The sequence below is a fragment of the Plecotus auritus genome (assembly GCF_963455305.1).
Source record: "Plecotus auritus genome assembly, chromosome: X".
In the NCBI taxonomy this organism is placed as follows: domain Eukaryota; kingdom Metazoa; phylum Chordata; class Mammalia; order Chiroptera; family Vespertilionidae; genus Plecotus; species Plecotus auritus.
Genome location: NC_137784.1, coordinates 8471467 through 8491515, shown reverse-complemented (window position 1 = coordinate 8491515; position 20049 = coordinate 8471467). Strand labels below are relative to the sequence as shown.

Genomic DNA, 20049 nt, shown 5'->3' with positions numbered 1-20049 from the left:
GGTTAAGTTTATTTCTAGGTATCTTAATTTTTACATTCCTGTCTTTGTAGTATAAAAGCAGCCACAAGTAATATGGAAATAATTGGGGTGGCTGTTCCAATAAAACTGTATTTATGGCCACTGAAATGTGAATTTCATGTATTTTTCATGTGTTGTTATTACTAAACTAAAGGGGTTTGTTTGCCTGCAAACATGAAAGCCCAATATGATGTTAATAGGAGTTTGTAGCAAATAAAGTAAAGGTTTATTTAAGGAAATGGCGCCAATTTTGGAGGCACAGGTGAGCTAGAGTGCTAACATCTGGCTCCCCGTGTCTTCTAGGGGATGGGTTATATAGGGGGAAAACATTAATCATGGTGATAAGGGAGTTGTGGTCCGGGTCTTTATTGATTGGTCAGTGCTGGGATAGGAGGTAGCTGATCATTGCAGCTGGTCCTGATGTCAGCCATTGCGTTGCTCTGTCTGATTTCCTAAGGATGTGGTCAGTGGGGTCATTCTGCTTTTCTGGGTCTGGAGTAAAACACTGTTGAGGCCTAGATGTTATTTCTAGTTTGACTAAAATTCTGTTTCCAAGATATACAGACCTGAGGCTTGGTTCCTAAGATTGCTTGATGCTGACCAGAACTGTATTGTCCTGAGGGCTCAGTGATTAAGGGAGGGGGTGTGAAAGGGGGAAGGAGGCAGGTGAGTCAGGTGCTGGATGAGGCCAGTTTGAATCAAAAGGAAAGATAGGAGAAAAGGTCATATTGAAGAAATTAAGTTACGTCATGAAGTACTACTCTCAGTATTTTTCAACCATTTAAAAATGTGAAAACTTTTAGTGGGCACTGCAAAAGTAACATTTGATTCTGGTTAAAATGTTGTAAGGAGAAAGGGGAGAAAATGAACAAATAATTCAAAACCCGTTTTAATCAGTAGTCATAGCCTTGTTTTCTGACCTTTAGTCTAAGAATTTATAGGTAAAAAGCTCAACAGTTCAAGGGGGAAGAATGAATTACACATCGATTTGTTTTTCTGTAGGTGAGGCATATTTTCCCAAGTCATCTCTACTCACTGGCCTGGTCCCCCTCGTGAACATGAGCCACAAATGCAACACATCTGGCAGGAAATGGGGTCACAGTCTATAGCATGGGAGTGAACTTGCATCTAGAGTCCAGAGTAAACTGGACCTTGGAGAGAATCCAGCTCATAAAATGGGCCTCTTGGGACTCTACTTTAGCCAATTAGTGACTGGCCAGATTACCTCATTTGAATATTATCTCCTTCCTTTCGTTCTGTGGACCTCCTAACAGAGATGTTAATGAGAAAAACAAGAGGGCAAAAACAAATCACTAGAGAAAAAGAAATGACAAAGTAGAAATAGCTATTGAATATATACTGATTTATGACATCTATAGAGAGAATTCAGAAAATGCATTCTGACTTTGCCTCAATTTTATCTTCCTTATAAAACCAGGATGGCACCTGCCAGCCACAGAAGGTAGGAGCTGATAAGCAAGTGATTTTTCTTGTCAAAATGTCAAGCACCTCTATTCTGTTTAAATAGGTATTATATATACACACTTTGTGCATCTGGCTGCATTAAATAGACAACACTTTGGGCTCAGAAAATAATCTGAGGCAATTTCATAAAATGGAGATTTAGGTGGACTATTAAAATATTAATTGGTGCATGAAGTGCTTAAAAGATGAACATCAGTAGATTTAGAGTATAGACTGGTGAAGTTTTGAACAGTAGAAAATGCTGGATGTCTAAGTTAGTCATCCAACATTATAAACTTCAAAGTGAGTATGGTGAATCCATGGAATGGTCTTCTAATGACACCCTAAAGAAAAGAAGGAGTTAACAGAAATAAAATAAGTTGAGTAGAATTAATACTTTTTATTTTAAAAAGTATGCACTTGAGATGTCTTATGCTTGTCTGTGATTTTAATTTTTGATACATTGGTGTTTTTTTTCAAGCCTTCTAAGCTGGCAATTAAATAGCTTTAAAAAATGTATAGGAGAGCAATATTTTTGACAATCTTTAACTGAGGCAAGTCCTGTGATCAGCCCTCAGCTGAAATCTTTGCAGTATACGATTTTAAAAATCTAAAGAAAATTTTAAAAAAACCTACATGGTTAGAAAACCAGTAGATCCCACATACACTAGCACAGAACCCCTTCCCTGTAGCTGTAGTGAAAATGGCATTACACATTAACACGGAGATCAAAAGGATAGAAAAGTTTAGATCCTGTATCCCTGAAGCTTGGGACAGTGTATCAGCCTGGATTCCAGTCCCCTAGAAGGACCATTATCAAGTATACTAGTACTGTTGGGGCTTAGAAAATATATTTAGGAATAAAAAATATTTGTCTGTGATTATTGAATTAACAGCTAACTGACTTATGGGTAGTAAAATGTTTCAAACTTATTTAAATAAGTAATTATTCATGCTTATTTTGTGCTCAATTCTTTGCTTCTGGTTCTGGGTAGTGTTAAGAAGTTTGACACGATTCCTGGATATCAAGAAAGGTGAGGAAACACACTAAAAGCCCTCCGAATTGACCTCCACTTACCCAAAATGAACTGGCCTAACTAATGTGCTTCATTCCATGGTGATTACCTTGAGTGAGGCGCCTGAACACTAGGATGATCAGCTCTCCTAGCTACCTGCCCACTGCCCCTCCCTCCAGCCAAATCCAAGTGAATCTGACAGTTACTATGAGTGCTCACAAGTCTGTTTATGCCAGTTGCACCAGTAATTGCAATTATGCGGTTTAATTAAACAAGATGTAAATTAATGAAATAATGTGAAAAGTTAGTTTTTCTAGAACAACTAAGTCAAATGCTTTGCAAACATGGACTAAAGAAAAGTTTTGAATTAGTATGAGGGAGATGACAGTAAAAGATTGGGGGAAACGAATAATCTAGAAGGATTTCAGTGGCTCATTATGTACCTGCTTTACAAGGAAAGATAGTGCTTCAATCCAATCAGCAGACCTGCCTTGGCTTTCTTTCTAAAAAATTGCCAGATGAAGGCACCGTTACACTTTAATTTAAAATAAAATGTTTAATACAGTTTGTCTTTTTCAGTTAATGAGCTTGATTGAATTAGATAAGAAGGCTACAACTGTATGTATAAAATTGATGATGTCAAAATCTATGATGGAATTTCCAGAGCACGTGGAATAGAGTAAATGGGACAGCAGTTCTTACAAAGAGAAGTAAAAAAAGGGAAAGCTAGCGTGTGGGGGAAAGCTGCACAGCAATTAATCACATACTATAGATGTAGCACTAACTTTAAAATATGTTTGAAAATATTTTGCCCATTTATAACTGTTTAGGCAAACAAAAATATTTATAATTCAATTGTTTTCAGTTAAATTTTCCTTAACTGCACTATTAGGTTTAGCATTCTTGGCAAAGCTTCTCAATGGAAACTATTTATTATCTGATTTGGCTCCATTTATAATTCAGAATAGTCAGAAACAATAAAATATATTTTCTTGGAGACTTATTTCATTCTCAGGAGATAACCAGATGGGTTAAATAGCATAGAAATGACCTGATGATAGAATCAGTCTTTGCTTTCTTTGATCCTGTTGTAAATATTTCATAAAAGAATACAGCAGGTAAGGTACACTTAGAATGATTAACCTGGAAACCTGACTCCAGTATCTGTAAGAAAGGTCTCCCTTCCAGGGGAGCATTTCAAAGGGGCTCTTCAGGATCAACACTGTGCTTCCTCTCCTGGGTCAGCAAGGACAGTAAGCAGAAATGGCATTTCTTATAAAGCTAGAATAAGAGCTCATGGGAAAACATGAGTTCTTTGTTTGTAAATAAAGATGTTCTCACAGACCAATGAACACCATAGTCAAGCAAGCCCCTGATACGAGGTGCAGAGAAATCCCAACCCAGCATTCTTTTTGAGTGCTGTCTCTTGCCAATTTACTCCATTAAAATATAGGGAAAGGGGCTGTAAAATTGTTTGAGTCTATGTATCAGGAGCCATCCTGCATGATAAGATTAGGGACCAGGAGTAGACCATGTGAGTAATGGGTTTTATGTATGAATTAATTGAAGGTAAAGACATGATTCCTTGCTCCCAGAAAATCTCAGTAAAGCACACTTAATAAAATGCTGCTCCATATCACAGTTAAAAATATTACTTGATTTTAAATGAGATTATTCTTAGATTCCCAGAACTCTCTTTTATTGTCAAATCCTTGCATGAGTGTAAAATCAACAGAGTTCTGTCATTCACTTTCATGGCATTTGTTGGCCTAAATCTTGGATGGAGAAGAACCCTTCAGTGGTATGCTGGCGCTGGCTCCTTCCAGCTTGCAGGAGCTGGTTGTGCACCTCTTCCCTGACCTCACATTGGTAGCTTGAAATTGGCCACAGTGGGAGCATTTACACCACATAAATTGGCACACACTGCAAATCAGATTTGTTCTCCCCCTTGTCTTCAAAAATTAGTTTTATTTTTTTTAATTTAAATTATTTATTGTTTAAAGTATGACATGTCTCCTTTTCCCCCCCATTGACCTCTCCCCAACTGCTTCCACCCCCAGCACATGCCCTCAGCCCCCTGTTGTCTGTGTCCATTGGTTATGCTTATATGCATGCATACAAGTCCTTCGGTTAGTCTCTTACTCCCCTCCCACCAAACCTTAGAGGCAAAAACTAGTTTTAAACATTGACTAGCACACCCCTACCTCTGGGGCAGAAGTTCTTGATCTTTTTTTGTGCCGTGGACCCTTTTGACATTTGCCAAGGCCCCCCCTCTGAACGACGTATTTTTTAACTCATTAAAGTCATTAAAACGTTAAAAGAACAAGTTTGTGATATAGTTATATGTGTGCTTCTCTAATGGCATTTGAAATAACATGACCCAGCAGCCGGTCTACTCTGAATTCTAATTAGTGATTAGCATAAAGTGTATTTTGAGATAGCTGTAACACTGTAATGTGATATGAAAACATCTGTGGTTTCTACTGGAGACAAAGTCAGTGGTCCAGTGAATACTACTGTGCTTTGTTGGCTATATTCATAACTGAAGGAAAGGTCACATTTCAGTTAGGTGCTGGTGAAAACCAAGATGTAATTTATCTCCCATCCCAGTTCGTGATTGCTCTGAATTCTATCCACAGACCCCTTCGGAACCTTGGGAACACATTAACTCTGGGTTGAGAACTCCTTCCCTATTAGAATCCTATTTCATGTTCGTGTGCATCAGAATGAACCCTGTTGCTTCATACAGAGTATTAGCAAAGTGGAGGATTTCTCTAGAAAATATAGCTATATTTGGACTCCAAGCAATATTCACAAAATTCAAAAATTGTTTCTGTTTATATAATAACTCCTTCAGCTATTATTTTTATTTCAATAAGCACTTCCTTATTGATTATTATTGTCCTGTAGGTGTATTCGCCTAGACATCTTTCTGAGCTTCTTACCCTACTTAGAACTTTCTGTTGTCCGTTCCCATGGCTGTTCTATCCTGCCTTAGCATCGTCATTCTCTAGCTTTCTCTTGACAAAGCACTGTTGTAATCTTCAGGTCACTACATTATTCTGCTCCTAGTGAGAATCATATTAGATTCTTCTCTCTCCCACTGTTGCCAAATCCTTTCGGTTCTTTCTCAACTCTACCTCTCAAATCCACCCCTATTTTTGTGTGTCCACGCTCTGTTTAGACTATAATTCATTTTCACTTAGACTGTTACAATAAACTCCCAATAGATTATCCTAACTTCAATCTTACCCCCTCCAACTTATTCTATGCTCTGCTCCAAGAGTTATTTCTCCAAGATACAGATCTCTCTCTCTCTCTCTCTCTCTCTCTCTCTCTCTCTCTCTCTCTCACACACACACACACACACACATACACACACTCTCTCTCACACACTTTCATCAAAGGCCCTCCATTCTATGTGGATGAGCATAGCCCTCAGGTCTCACTTTGATCTACTTTTCCATCTACTTTTTTTCATCTACTTTTCTAGTCTACTTTTTCATCATTCTTTCTGGAAGAATGTTCCAGCAATGGTAGAAGATTCACTGTTCTCCCAGAGATGCCCTACACATTCCCAGCGCCTTACCTTTGCACAGTCTGTCTTCTTATCTAGAATGCCCTTCATCCTAACTTTGCCTTTTGTGTGGTTCCTCTAGTAGAGCTCTGTTCAAGTCATAACTCCTCCACAATAAACTCCTAAGGTCCTTAGACCTGAATTAACCCCTACATTCTCTGTTCTCTCATTGAACTTTGCTTACACTTTATTGTTACCTTTCAGACACAATTTCATTTATGTTATTTCATCTGTGAGTCTTAGTACCGAAGGGATAGAAATGTATCCATCTTGAAGATCCCCCCCCCGCCCCCCACAGCATTTAGCTGGGCCTTTTTCATAGTTCACTAGCTATCCAACTTATATTTCAATTGAATTATTTATTATTTTGGGAATATTATTTTGTTTCTGCCAATGACATTTTGAATTATTTGTATACAAGGAATTTGCTTTGCATTTATTTGTATTTTTTCAGTACTAGAAATTGTAGGTGCTCAATAAATACTTGTTGATGATAGCATTTACTCATTTCCCTAAATATGCTTAATTCTTATGAGGCTTATAAGTTACTCAAGGAAACACTTTTCTTAGCATGTAATGTCAAGGACTTTGCTTATTAATTGATTACATAAAAGGTGTAAATGGAAGAAGCATAATGTAAGATTCACCTCCCTGTTCTTTTCTACAATGGAAACCAGCCAGTTTCAGACTTTAATAATGTACATTTAATCAACCAAGAGATTTAAGAAGAGTCCTAAGACTGTTATTTCTGAAGTTAAATGAATTTTACAGTACTATGTAGTTAACCAGATTTGTATCCATATGATAAATGTACTATGATGAGTATTATATTTAGTGGGTCACCTTTTTTTGTAGGGCCTGATGATGCACAACAAAAAATAGAACCTCATCACACAGCAGTGCTGGGGGAAGGTGACAGTGTCCAGGTGGAGAACAAGGTAAATATTAAAAATCTTTAATTGCCCTGGCCAGTATGGCTAAGTGGATAGAGCATCAGCCTACGGACTGAAGGGTCCCAGGTTCGATTCTGGTCAAGGGCATGTGCCTGCCGTTGCAGGCTCCTCCCAGGCCAGGGCCCTGGTCAGGGCTTGTATAGGAAGCAACAAATCGATGTGTTTCTCTCACATTGATGTTTCTATTTTTCCTTCTCTCTTCCACTCTCTGAAAATTAATGGAAAAATATCCTTAGGTGAGTATTTAAATCTTTAATTTTTCTTAACTTGTACTTTCTACTACTTTGCAGGAAGATGCCTGAATCGCCAGTGTTTATCAACCCCTTTCATTAACTTCTGTTATTTCTATTCGTTTATTTTAAGGTTTTATCAATACTGATTTCTCGTCTTCAAAAATATTCTATGTCCCTATTGTATACCCCTAGAAATTTGAATCTGGAGACAGCACATCTTCCTTGTCTCTTTCTTTATACAATTGATTTATTTTTAGTGTAAGGGAAAATAGATCAGCCCTTCAGGAGCATAAGCATCGATGTGCACATACTCACAGAGAGCCCTTTAGAAGTCCCCCCCATGTTGAACTGAGAGAAACCTATGATGCATTTTATAGTCCTTTTGTGTTAAAGCCCTTCTTTTTAAGTAAAATTTCTGATATTTTAGGAGTCTTAGGAGCTTCCTTCCCCAGGTTACCAAGTTTCTTTCCTATGTTTATTCATTCCCTTGGGTGATTCACTCACCCACTATCTTGTGTGTCGATGAAGCCAATCTGACTGCTTTGCATCATTCTAATAAAGAAGATTGAAGAGACAATTTTGCAAAAGATCCTGAAAAGATGAATTTTGAAAAGTAGGGATAAAAACTGTTTCACTGTGCAAGCAACTGGTGGAGATGCAATCTGACTGACTCTGGCCCTGTGACCCTGGCATTGTAGAATGCAATGGATTTGAGGAAATATTCTATACTAGAGGCCTGGTGCACGGAATTTGTGTACTTGGTGGGGGGGAATCCCTCAGCCAGGCCTGCACCCTCTCACAGTCCAGGAGCCCTTGGGGGATGTTGGACATCCTTAGTGTGCTCGCCAGCCATCAGCCCAGCTTCTGGCTGAGTGGTGCTCCCCCTGTGGGAGCGCACTGACCACCAGGGGGCAGCTCATGCATTGAGCATCTGCCCTCTGGTGGTCAGTGCACGTCATAGCAACTGGTCATTCTGCCGTTCTGTCGATTTGCATATTTGCCTTTTATTATATAGGATTAACCCATTTTCCTGGCAGCTCGTCTACTGCTGCCTTAATCATCTGTAACCATGAACTGTGAAGTAAATAGAAGAAAAACTCATGAGCACCAGATGAAATTCATATCTCAGTGTCTATGCTCTCTGTTATTAGGTTGACCTTTATGAAACTGCCACTTTTGACATACAAAAATGGCAATTTTATTTCTTTCAACCCCATGCAGGAAAGAGGCATGGAAGCTACACATAGGCCAGAACCTACTGATAGCAGATTAGTTTGTAGCACTATCCTCTTTAACTTGATAACCTCAATTCTTTGTATAATATAGCAGAGGGCACATTGTTAATGTTAAGTACTTGGAAGCTGAAATGAAACAGCAGAAAGAAATGCTGAGGGGAGCCAGAAAGATGGGAGGCAGCCAGGATAGAAAAGAATTGGGTGAAAACAGCAGTGTATTGATAAGCAGTGCTCCTAGAGGATGCATCTGGTTTCTCTGTTATGTGCATTCTGTAATTATTGCTGTCTATACACATGTCTGAGCCATAAAGGCATTAGAAAGATTTCTATGAAAAATTTTATTTTAAAAATTAACATTTAAATCTGCATCTGTTGCTTATATTCATGAAGAGTAGAAAGTCCCCTTTAAATTACAACAAAGAAGAGGCTGTGAAGGTGTGAATCTTGGCTTTACCACTTGTTAGCTGTGTGACTTTGGACATGTTTCTTAACCTCTCTGAGCTTCAGTTTCTTTGTCTGCAATGAAATAATGATGCCAACTGCATGGAGCGGGGATGAGGTTAGAAAGAATATATGTGATTACATTTGTCAAGAGTTGACTGTATCTGGCATAGGGGTCAGTAAATTATGTCCAATAGGCCAAATTCAAACCACTTTGTAAATTAAGTTTTATTGGACTAAAGCCACACCCATTCATTGCTGTTTGTCTATGGATGCTTTCACACCACAATGGTAGAGTTGAGTGGTTGCAATAGAGACTGGATACCGCAAAGCCTAAAATATTTACTCTCTGGCTCTTTATGAGGAAAAGATTGCTAATCCCTGGTCTAGTACATAGTGGGTGCCCAACAATGCTAGCTGGAAAATTCACTGATCTAAACACTTTACTTAACAAATACTTGTGCTAGATACAGGTTATCTAATGAGGATTCATATCTTAGGCCTTAAGGTTTAGGGCATAGAACAGTTTCTACAACAAGCAAAAAGCACTAAAGGACCTTGATTCCCTCAGGCTCCAGCCCAAGGTTATCTTCACTTGGAACTAGATTAGCCTGAGCATTAGATAAAGAAGGAAAATGTGACTTCCCAGTGCTCCCCCCAATCCCATTTGTACTGATTTATGGTCAAGAACGAGGAGTTGATACACTCCCTGGCTTCCTTCTAGCACTCAGAAGGCAGATTGTCTTTTGTTACCATTACTCTGAAGTCTTCCATGGCAGGCAGTAACTACAGGAGGCTTGGTTTATGCTAGATGTAAGAGTCTTTCATCCAGACCCTTTGACTTCTTAGAGGAAGCCCTAGCTCCAACAATGGCTTCAACATGGCCTTAACTTTTCAGAGTACCAACTGGGCCCAAGCAGCACAGGGAGCTAGTATAAGTGAAATCATATCTTTCTCGGTCTGACTTATTTCACTTAGCATAATACCCTCTAGGTCCATCCATGTGGTCACAAATGGTAAGTTTTCATTCTTAAAACAGAGGCTAGGCTGTGCTGCTCACCCTGGAACAGTCTCTGTTTCAAGAGATAAGGCTCCCTGTGCTGCTTGGCCCACCGTCGGTAGGTACTCTGATTGCCAGGATGGCTCCATGATCAGGGGCACATGGTTTGATTTGAAAGTTTTGATCTCACCTGCAGCCCCATGTTTATAATAGTATCATATTGAGAAGGCCTTAAACCTCATGGATTAGCAAATTTACTTGTTGTTAGTCAAGGTAGGCAATCAATTCCTCACGGGATGCCATCAAAACCATACTTGAGAGTAATGGCACTCTTTAACTGGCACCATTCATGGGGAATTCATTAAATTAATACAGATTAACATTTGATTAAAATAAAGATGGGAAGACAAAAATAAAACAAAGCATCCTATTAAAGTTAGAGATAACGTTTTTGCTTATTTATGTGTAAAAATTCATAGCAAGCTATTAATTTTTATTTATTTTTATTTTTTAAATTTATTTTTATTTTATTTTATTTTTTCATCACCATTTATCCCCTCTATGTTCTCTTCCACCTCCACCCATGCCCTTCCTTCCTACCACCATCACCACATTGTCCATGTCCATGAGTTCTCTCTCTTTTTTGCTTTTTGCTCAATCCCTTCACCCCTCAACACCCCCTACACCAGAGCTGTCTATATGCTCTCTATCTATGATTCTTTCTCTATTTTGACAAGCCATTAATTTTTAAAAACTGTTAATAGTTCATTGTTTTGTCTTTTAATTGGCCTAAGCAGTTTAAACAATGAAATCTAGTAAGAACAATTGTGTGCAATTAAGTCATGCTACAACTCAGTTTCTTTCTGGTAACTTTTTCAGGTAATATATCACTATAATAAATGTTCTTGAAGCAAAAGCATGCCCTTAGATTCATTCCCAGAGTCTAATCAATCAAACAAACTATGACTACATACTCATAGTGTAGAAGTTATCACCACTTTAAATGAATCATAGAGCCTTCATCTGGGCTTTACTAATTTATTGTTGGCATCAGTGGAACCCAAGACATATCTTGGCAATAAGATTTATGGCCTAACAAGAGCAATTTGTAAAAATAAATTATTAAGTAAACACAGAAGGGCCTAAGTCTGAACCAGGAACTCTGAGAATGTGCACCAAAGTAAAAGCAAATAAAAAAGAAAACATGTAGAGAAAAAGACATGGTCTGCGCCCCAAAAGATCCTGAATTTTAGTTGGGGTAATTATACATGAAGCAATAAGTGGGCCTCTGTTACCTTTGAATGGGGTCTTTCAGCAAACCCCAAAAAGGCATTGACTTAGATTGACAAGGGACTCATGTGTTAAACAGGACTTTCATTATCTGCTTTTGCATGATTTCCATCATTTGACATGATACTCAAGCTCACTCAACATAGACAGGACTTTTCAAGATAACAGAAATTGGAACTTTTAACTATATCAGCACTCAACTGAATATCCAGAAAGATTATTAGCTTTCACTAGTTAAGGAAAGAGAAAAGATACATTAAAAAAAAGAAAAAGACACAAAACATCTGGTTTAGGTTAGAGCAGAAGGGGCCGCTCAGAGGTTAATTTCGTGGAAAAGTCATTAGAAGAAGCTGGGACCATCCTTCAGATTTCTGAAATGAAAACCAAACCCCTGAACGCCTCAATACCCAGCAGTTTAATAATTTTTCATTTCAGACCAAATGCAAGTGTCCGTTTATCTTATTGTCCGAATTATAAATTGAAAGTCATCACTTGATTTGAGTAATATGTAAAGGAGCAAAACTTTATTATTTTTTAAATTTCTTTATTGTTAAGGTATTACATATGTGTCCTTATCCCCCCATTACCCCCATCCCCCCACTCATGCTTTAATTTTTAAAATATTATTCTAAAATGTATAAACTGTAGATGCATCTTCTCAATTAAAAAACTTGCAGTTTTAAAAGTCAGTGCAGCCCTGACCAGTTTGGCTCAGTGGATGGAGCACCAACCTTCGGACTCAAGGGTCCTGGGTTCGATTCCAGTCAAGGGCATGTACCTTGGTTGCGGGCGCATCCCCATTGTGGGGCGTGCAGGAGGCAGCTGATCGATGTTTCTCTCTCATCGATGTTTCTAACTCTCTATCCCTCTCTCTTCCTCTCTGTAAAAAATCAATAAAAATATATTAAAAAATAAATAAATAAAAAAATAAAAGTCAGTGCATCCGTGACACAGATGGTTGGCTTCAAAGTCTTTAGAGAATAAACCTTTTTTGATAACTGTGCTTTCTTTGGTTGAATTTTTAGTCATTTAAACATGGCATTAAAAAAATCATTTCAGATAGAAGTCTGTTCCTTTTCTGTGGGCTTAGATTCTATTATGCACAATTTCACTTATTCATAACCTTGGGACATCAACATATCAGTGAGCTATAAAGTATGATGTAAGTGGACCTAGACTAATTTTTAAGTTTCTGTGCCTGTTTTATATAGGTATTTTTATTTCCATAACTGATGTTAAACTATTTTATTGTATTGGTATCCACAAGTACTTTTCTGTCTTCTAGCTTTAAATCTCTTACAAATATGATAACCACAAATCCTGATTGTTAGCATTGTGTATAAAGCAAGAATAAGTAGGAATTGAGCTAAAGCACTGATCTTTAGTGTATGTGGTTTATGACATCTATTTTTAAAATTTGAATTAACAGAAACCTTTTTAGGCTTACTCTTTGATTTTCAACTGAGTTCAAATCAGCAAATTTTGGCAGAAAAATGTTTTATGGGTAGGTAAGGTGAAGATGTATAAATATATTCAGGCATAGGAATACTTAAACATATTTTAAACATAAAGATATGATTAAATCATCAACTGGGTGGATGAAGTAAATGACACCAGCCCTGGGATTGTAGGGAGTACATTAAAACTTTTTCAGAAAACATCTACCCTAAATTCACTTTTAATTTCTTAAAGTTGGAGGCAGAAGGAAAAATAAATGTTAGTCCCATAAAATACAATTTTTTAACTACATGGAAAGTTAAAGAATTCATTATTCATTTTTATTGACTTCAGTGATAACTCTTCTGGTACCGGTAACATTATAATGCTTTCTAATTAAAGAGCTTTATATTAGTAAAAACCTAGAAATATAATATATAACATATTATTTTATCACATATTTAGAATTATGCTATATTATTAGAATATTGGTGAAGATTTAAAAATTTTAAAGGCTTTTTAAAAAGTACCTAATAATTATGGCTTTACTTATTGTTTTATTCTAAATCAGATAAACCTAAGAGACACCTCAAAAGAAATACATAATGTTCAGTTATTTATTACTGAGTAGCACACTACCATATTTTTCCATGTATAAGACACTATTATTTTTCTAAAATCCTTAGATTGAAAATCAAAGGGCATCTTAGACACAGAAGTCAGCCCAGGAGGGAGCCCCATGGATGTGTAGCTTGACATACCATGTCAAACAGGCTTCCTCCAATCAAGAGCCTTATTGTTACTGACATCAGCTAATGCCATAATTGGAGGTGGAGGTAGAGGTGGAGAGTGCACAGATACAAAAGGGACTGGAGCATTCTGAGCCCATAAAGATGTCAAAAAAAAAAAAAAAGATAAATACCGGTAAAGGATCGTCTTACTCTGCAAAATTCAAACTGAATGTAATCAGCTCTGCAAAAGAGCATGGACATGGAGCTGCAGAGAAACAATTTGGACCTCCTCCCACTGAGTGTATGATCAGACAGTGGAGAAAACAGGAAGAACAACTCCTTAAGATGCCAAGAAAGAAGAAGGCCTTAAGAGGAAAACCAGCAAAATGTTTAAAATGTTGATTTCTTAATTTTGGGTTGGAAAAGTGGGGGGTGTCTTATACATGGGGGCGTCTTATACACAGAAAAATAAGGTACTCACTAGTGGCTTAAAATTGTTATTATTAGAGGCCCGATGCATGAAGATTCGTGTAAGAATGGGCCTTCCTTCCCCTGGCTGCCAGCACCGCCTTCGCTCTGGCCAGAGCCACATTTTCGCTCCAGCCCAGAGCTGCCTTTCCGCCTTCCCACACTGCCCAGAGGCCCAGAGCGGCTGGGGTGGTGCGGAATGCCTGCGTTGTCACCATGGCAACGACACAAGTGTCCCTCCCCACCCCCGGCATCTTTGTTGGGTTAATTTGCATACTCACTCCTGATTGGCTGGCGGGAATTGTGAAGGTACGGTCAATTAGCATGTTTCTCTTTTATTAGTGTAGATTCTCACCAGTGAGGTGGGGGTTCTGCTGGTTTCTCTGGCATTACTGGGTCAGAGGACATCAGTGGTGGAGGGAGTTTTTTAGCCACACTGTGAAAGTGCTCTCTGGAAGGATTCCTGTACCAATTTAAAACCTCCCAAATGAGAAATAAAAGTGTATCTTTCTCTGCACTCACATTAACACTAGATATTAACATTTTTTTTCAGTTTCAAGGGGAAAAAAATCTAGTCTTAATTTTAAACAAAATCTTTTAGAGACTTTAGCACAATAGGACTCTTTTGGAGATAAATTTGCTTGAGTAGATATCCCTTGGATATTTTTATAAGGTTTCATTTAGTGAAACATTTCTGGAGCATATTTTACATTAATAGTAATAAATATCAAAAGTAATAAAATCTTACTTTTGGATTTGGATAAACAATCTTTCATTTAAAGATTATATTTTTATTACAATATCATTGACTTTATGCTGTACTTTACATCCCCATGACTATTTTGTAACTACCAATTTGTACTTCTTAATCCTTTTGCCTCTTTCTCCCATTCCTCCAATCCCCCTCCCCTCTGGTTACCATCAGTTTGTTGTCTGTATCTATGAGTGTTTTAATTTTGTTTGTTTGTTTATTCTGTTCTTTAGCTTCCACATATAAGTGAAATCATATGATATTTATCTTTCTCGATCTGACTTATTTCACTTAGCATAATACCCTTTAGGTCAGCCGTGGGCAAACTACGGCCCACAGGCCGGATCCGGCCCGTTCGGCTGTTCTATCCGGCCCGCGGAGCCGAAAGAGCGGAGGGTTCTCTTGCTCTCCCCTCCGCTCCTTTACTTTGAATTTATATTAGTTCACACAAACACTCCATCCATGCTTTTGTTCCGGCCCTCCGGTCCAGTTTAAGAACCCATTGTGGCCCTCGAGTCAAAAAGTTTGCCCACCCCTGCTCTAGGTCCATCCATGTGGTCACAAATGGTAAGTTTTCATTCTTTTTTATGGCCAAGTAATATTCCATTATATATATATATATGTACCACTACTTTTTAATCTACTCGTCTATTGATGAATACTTGGGTTGCTTCCATAGCTTGGCTATTGTAAATAATGTTGCAATGAACATAATTGCTGCATATATTCTTTCAAATTAGTGTTTTGGGTTTCTTCAGATAAATACCCAAAAGTGGAATCGATGGATTTTAGGACAGTTCCATTTTTAATTTTTGAGGAAACCCCATACTGTGTTACATAGTGGCTACACTATTCTGTATTTCCACCAACACTGAACAACGGTTCCCTTTGCACTACATCCTTGCCAACATTTATTTGTTGATTTATTGGTGATAGCCATTCTGACAGGTGTGAGGTGATATTTCATTGTGGGTTTTAAAAATATATATATTTTTATTGATTTCAGAGAGAGGAGGGGAGATGGAGAGACAGATAGAAACATCAATACGAGAGAATCATTTATCGGCTGCCTCCTGCATGCCTCCTACTGGGGATCGAGCCCGTAACCCAGACATATGCCCTGGCCAGGAATCAAACCATGACCTCCTGGTTCATGGGCCAACACTCAACCACTGAGCCACACCGGCTGAGCTCATTGTGGTTTTAATATGCATTTCTCTGACGATTAGTGATGTTGAGTATCTTTTCATATATGTATTAGTCATCTGTATGTCCTCTTTGGAGAAGTGTCCATTCAGGTCCTCTGCTAATTTTTTACATTGGATTGTTTGATTTTTGGTGTTGGTTTGTTTGAGTTCTTTGTAATTTTTGGATATTAGAGAATATGTTCTCCCATTCACTAGGTTGTCTTCGTTTTGTTGATGGTTTCCTTTGCTGTGCAAATAACTATATGTGGTGCCAGGTGGGTTCTTGAAATAACAGGGGGAGCACTTTGTAAAATATGTGATTGTCTAACCACTAAGCTGTATACCTGAAACTGATATAAAATAATATTGAATGTGTACTCTAATTGAAAACAAAATAAAAATACATTTTAAAAATTACAGTTGGCTGTGCCTGAAGTTACCTTAATGGCCTTAACACAAATTCTGAGGTCAGCTTATTCTACTCCTTGTGCTCATGTCTTCAGGTTACAGAGTCTTAGAGTAATTTTTTTGAATGGGCACAAATAGAACTAATTTCTGCCTGAAAATACCTGAGTTTGGAGTGCTCCTACTTTGAAGACAAATTTCATCTGGATGGGGAGCAACTGAGAGACTTCAGTAGTTACCAGGAAATACTACTTTAAAATGGAATTTTAGATGAACATTTAGTACCTAAACCTGAGGTCTGCCAGGTCTTCCTCTGTATAGATCTGGCTTAAAATAAAGAGACGTGTTATGTTTATGTTGAACAAAATTATATTGTTAGTGCGAAATTACAAATCCTATAATCACATAGTCAATTCATAGCCAGGTCAGTCACACAGTTTGTCTTAAAGATGTTTCTAGTTAAAGAAAATCTTAATTTAAATTCTTCCTTATCTGAGAAGGTTAATACTTTCATAGTCTAGACCAGTGGCCGGCAAACTCATTCGTCAACAGAGCAGCAAACCACGGCTTGCGAGCCGCATGTGGCTCACAAGCCGCAGTTTGCCGACCACTGGTTTAGACTTATGTTCTAAATGCCACCAAAAATCTTAAGGAATAAGCCTTTCCATATTGAGTACTACACAGATAATATATCTGGAGTTTATATTCAGAATTAGAAACTTTGTCCATTTGTCTAGCATGTTAACTTCAAATTATTCCTAATTTAATATTCTATATAATAAAAGGCTAACATGCAAATGGTCTCCTCTACCGGGAGTTCGACCAGAGGACAGGGCTGGCCGGCCAACCTCCTGCATCCCCTCCCCCTGGCCAGCCTATTGGCCTCGATCAAGGCAGGTCGGACCCCACCCATGCACGAATTCATGCACCAGGCTTCTAGTTCAAAAATAAGCATGTTTATTGACTGATGCTTTCCACCTTGACTTTAGGATCCTGAGAGAAGCCACTTCGTTCTAATTGCTGGAGAGCCATTAGGAGAACCAGTTGTCCAACATGGTAAGCCCAAAAGATGTGTTCCTTGAAATCTCAGTTAATGAAGAGCATTTTGTTTGCTTTTTTAAAAAAAACTTTAAAAAAATTCAGGCATTTAAGTTATTCTATCACTTATTTGTGTTTAAAGATAGCCACAACCATCTATCCACTACTTGGGAATGAATTAGCTAAGGCCTTTGTTTCTTTTATCATGGAATGTCCTGAATTATGTGTCCACAAATTAAGTGCAGGATGTCATAGATTGTTGGACTAGGGAATGTCTGTAGTGTTGATGTAGTCATGGCCCTTTTATAAATGAGGAAAATGAATCTCAATATTTTACTTATTTACATAGCAAATCCTTGGGTAGCATCTACTATTTACTTGGATTGGTTGAAATGTTTTCCATATATTAATACATTTAATCTTCAGAACAAACTTAGGAGGTAGGTTCTGTCATCCCCATTTTACAGACGAGGAAACAGAGATGCAAAGGTTCATTGGCTTGCCTGAGGCCACATAGTTGGATTCACACTCAGGATCTCTGGTTTCCAACCATCCCTTCTGCCTTGCACAATGCCAGTTGCCCCTCACTCTGCCCTGTGGCTTCTCTAATGGGATACGATTGTTAACAGTGGAGCTCAGATTTGAACACTAACTCCTGATGTTTTGTGCTCTCTCCACTATAGCAAGAGTCTACATCATGAGAGATTAAATGCACACCATTTTTATTACAGGGGAGTTCAAAGGTTCAATTATAGAAGAGATAAAAACTGTAGTTTGAAAGAGGATTTATGAGATTATTGACAACTAGCAAACATTTTTCTTATTTATAACCCTTATGGTTGATCAATGAAAAACATGTTTTCTGGGGAACGTAATGTACAGCTTGGCAATGATAGTTAATATTACTATATCACACATTTAAAATTTCTCATCACAAGAAAAAAAGCTGTAGCTGTGTAATGCATGTTAAGTAGACTTATTGTGGTGATCATTTTACATATATCGAATCATTATGTTGGATACCTGAAACTAATATTATGCTTATTGTACCTCGATTTTAAAAATAAATACATTTGGTAATGTAATAGAAAGAAAAAAAGAACATGAGGAAAAGGAAAAAGAAACACAAAACTTTCTTTCTGGTTTCAGTTTTCTTTTTCTGCTTGAGGATTTGAGGAGATGAGCTTCCTCAATCTGACTTTGAAGGGCTCCAAGCTTCCAGTAATACTTCCCTTGTTTCTCAAAGTGTGGTCTGTGGACTAGCAGCATCAGCATCACTTGAGAGATAGACGTGCAGAGTTTCAGACCTTACTCCAGACCTCCTGAATCAGATTATAAATTTTTATAAGATTCCAGATGATTCATGTGCACACTATAAACTGAGAGGCACGCCAGCATACCCCCAGAAAAGTGTCAAAATGGAAGCCCAGAAGTGCACTGATTTTACAGGAAAATAATTAGGGGATGAGAGAATTGTTCCACAAGTCTAAACTATAGCAAAATTATGACATGCAGGAAATCAGTCCTTGGTCCAGCACCTGCTCTCATTTTCCGAGTTCCAATACTTTCCTCCATGTGTGCTTTAAAAACATGGCTTCTCCAGGGTGCACTTTTGGATTTATTATTTATTTCACACATGAGGGCTCTCTCATTTTTTCCTACCTGAGAGCATCCAAATCTCCATCTCCAGACTCCAGATGAAATTTCTCTCATGAACCCCAGATCGATATTTCCAACAATGTACTAAGCACCTCTGGCAGGAAGCCATTTTATTGTCTCTAGCACCTTCATGTCAAAATATCCAAAACTGAAATCCTTGCTCTCCCTACAGCATCCTATGGCCTGTATCTCAATTATCCTTAACAATCCTACCATCAGCCAGTCTCCCAGGTCAGGCATCTTCTCTATTTGGATTCCAGAGTCTTCTTCAAAAACTGAAAATCAGATCACGTTATTTTCTACTTAACTCGGTGATTCCTGATCACCTACAGAATTATGTCCAAACATCTTTCAGTAGATGGAATTCAAAGTGCAGAGGGGTCTGGCCTCTTCCTATACATCAGATCCCCCCATCCTTTCCTCCCTCTGATCCTTCCTTCAATCACTGTGCCTCCATTCTCAATTTTTCCAACATGCTAATCCCGAAATGCCATTCCTTCACGTATCCTGTTTGAATATCATCTCCTTTGTGAATCCTCTACTGGACCTTTCTTCCCCTTTCTGTACTGATTCCATACATTTTACATACTTTTATCACTTCATGTATCACAGTGCTTGTAATAATTTGTTTTCATATCTGTCTGTGTGATAGATTTGAAGTCCTTGGAGGAAGAGTCTGTCATTAATCGCTAGCTCCTAGCACAATGTTTGTCCTTTAATAGTCACTGAATAAATACTCAATAGGTAGGTAACTGAATGAATGAATGAATTCAGAGGCTTTCTGCCTGTTTCTCCTTGTATGATAATCTATTCCCTGCAACATCTCCAAAGGCCTCAACATCATCAAAGCATATTATAGTGAGAGTCGAAGCCCTGATACACTAACAGTGGTGAAGAAATTCTAAGTAATACAGTTCTATTTTAACTTGGGTCTCTCTGAGAAGTCCCCTTAGATGAGGAACTTTTATAAAAAGGAATGTCAGGAACCTATGCAGACTGGTAGAAGAAATATACTGAATGGACAAATCTGTCAACTGCTTTCAAGACATGTAAATGCCACCAAGGGGATCTTGGGAGTGTACAGTCGAGGACGGTGTCCCTTTGTCCCTAAAATGTGTGAAAAAAAAGGGAAGAGACAGACATTAC

General features: G+C 38.0%; 1 protein-coding gene across 1 annotated transcript in view; it reads left to right on the top strand.

Moving 5' to 3' along the window:
* PIR (pirin) overlaps positions 1–20049 on the top strand; it is a 92648-nt gene that overhangs the window by 71106 nt on the left and 1493 nt on the right. Inside the window, exons 8-9 of the mRNA XM_080653490.1 lie at positions 6931–7013; positions 17196–17262. Coding sequence (XP_080509616.1) covers positions 6931–7013; positions 17196–17262 — 150 coding nt within the window. The remainder of the gene's footprint in view (positions 1–6930; positions 7014–17195; positions 17263–20049) is intronic.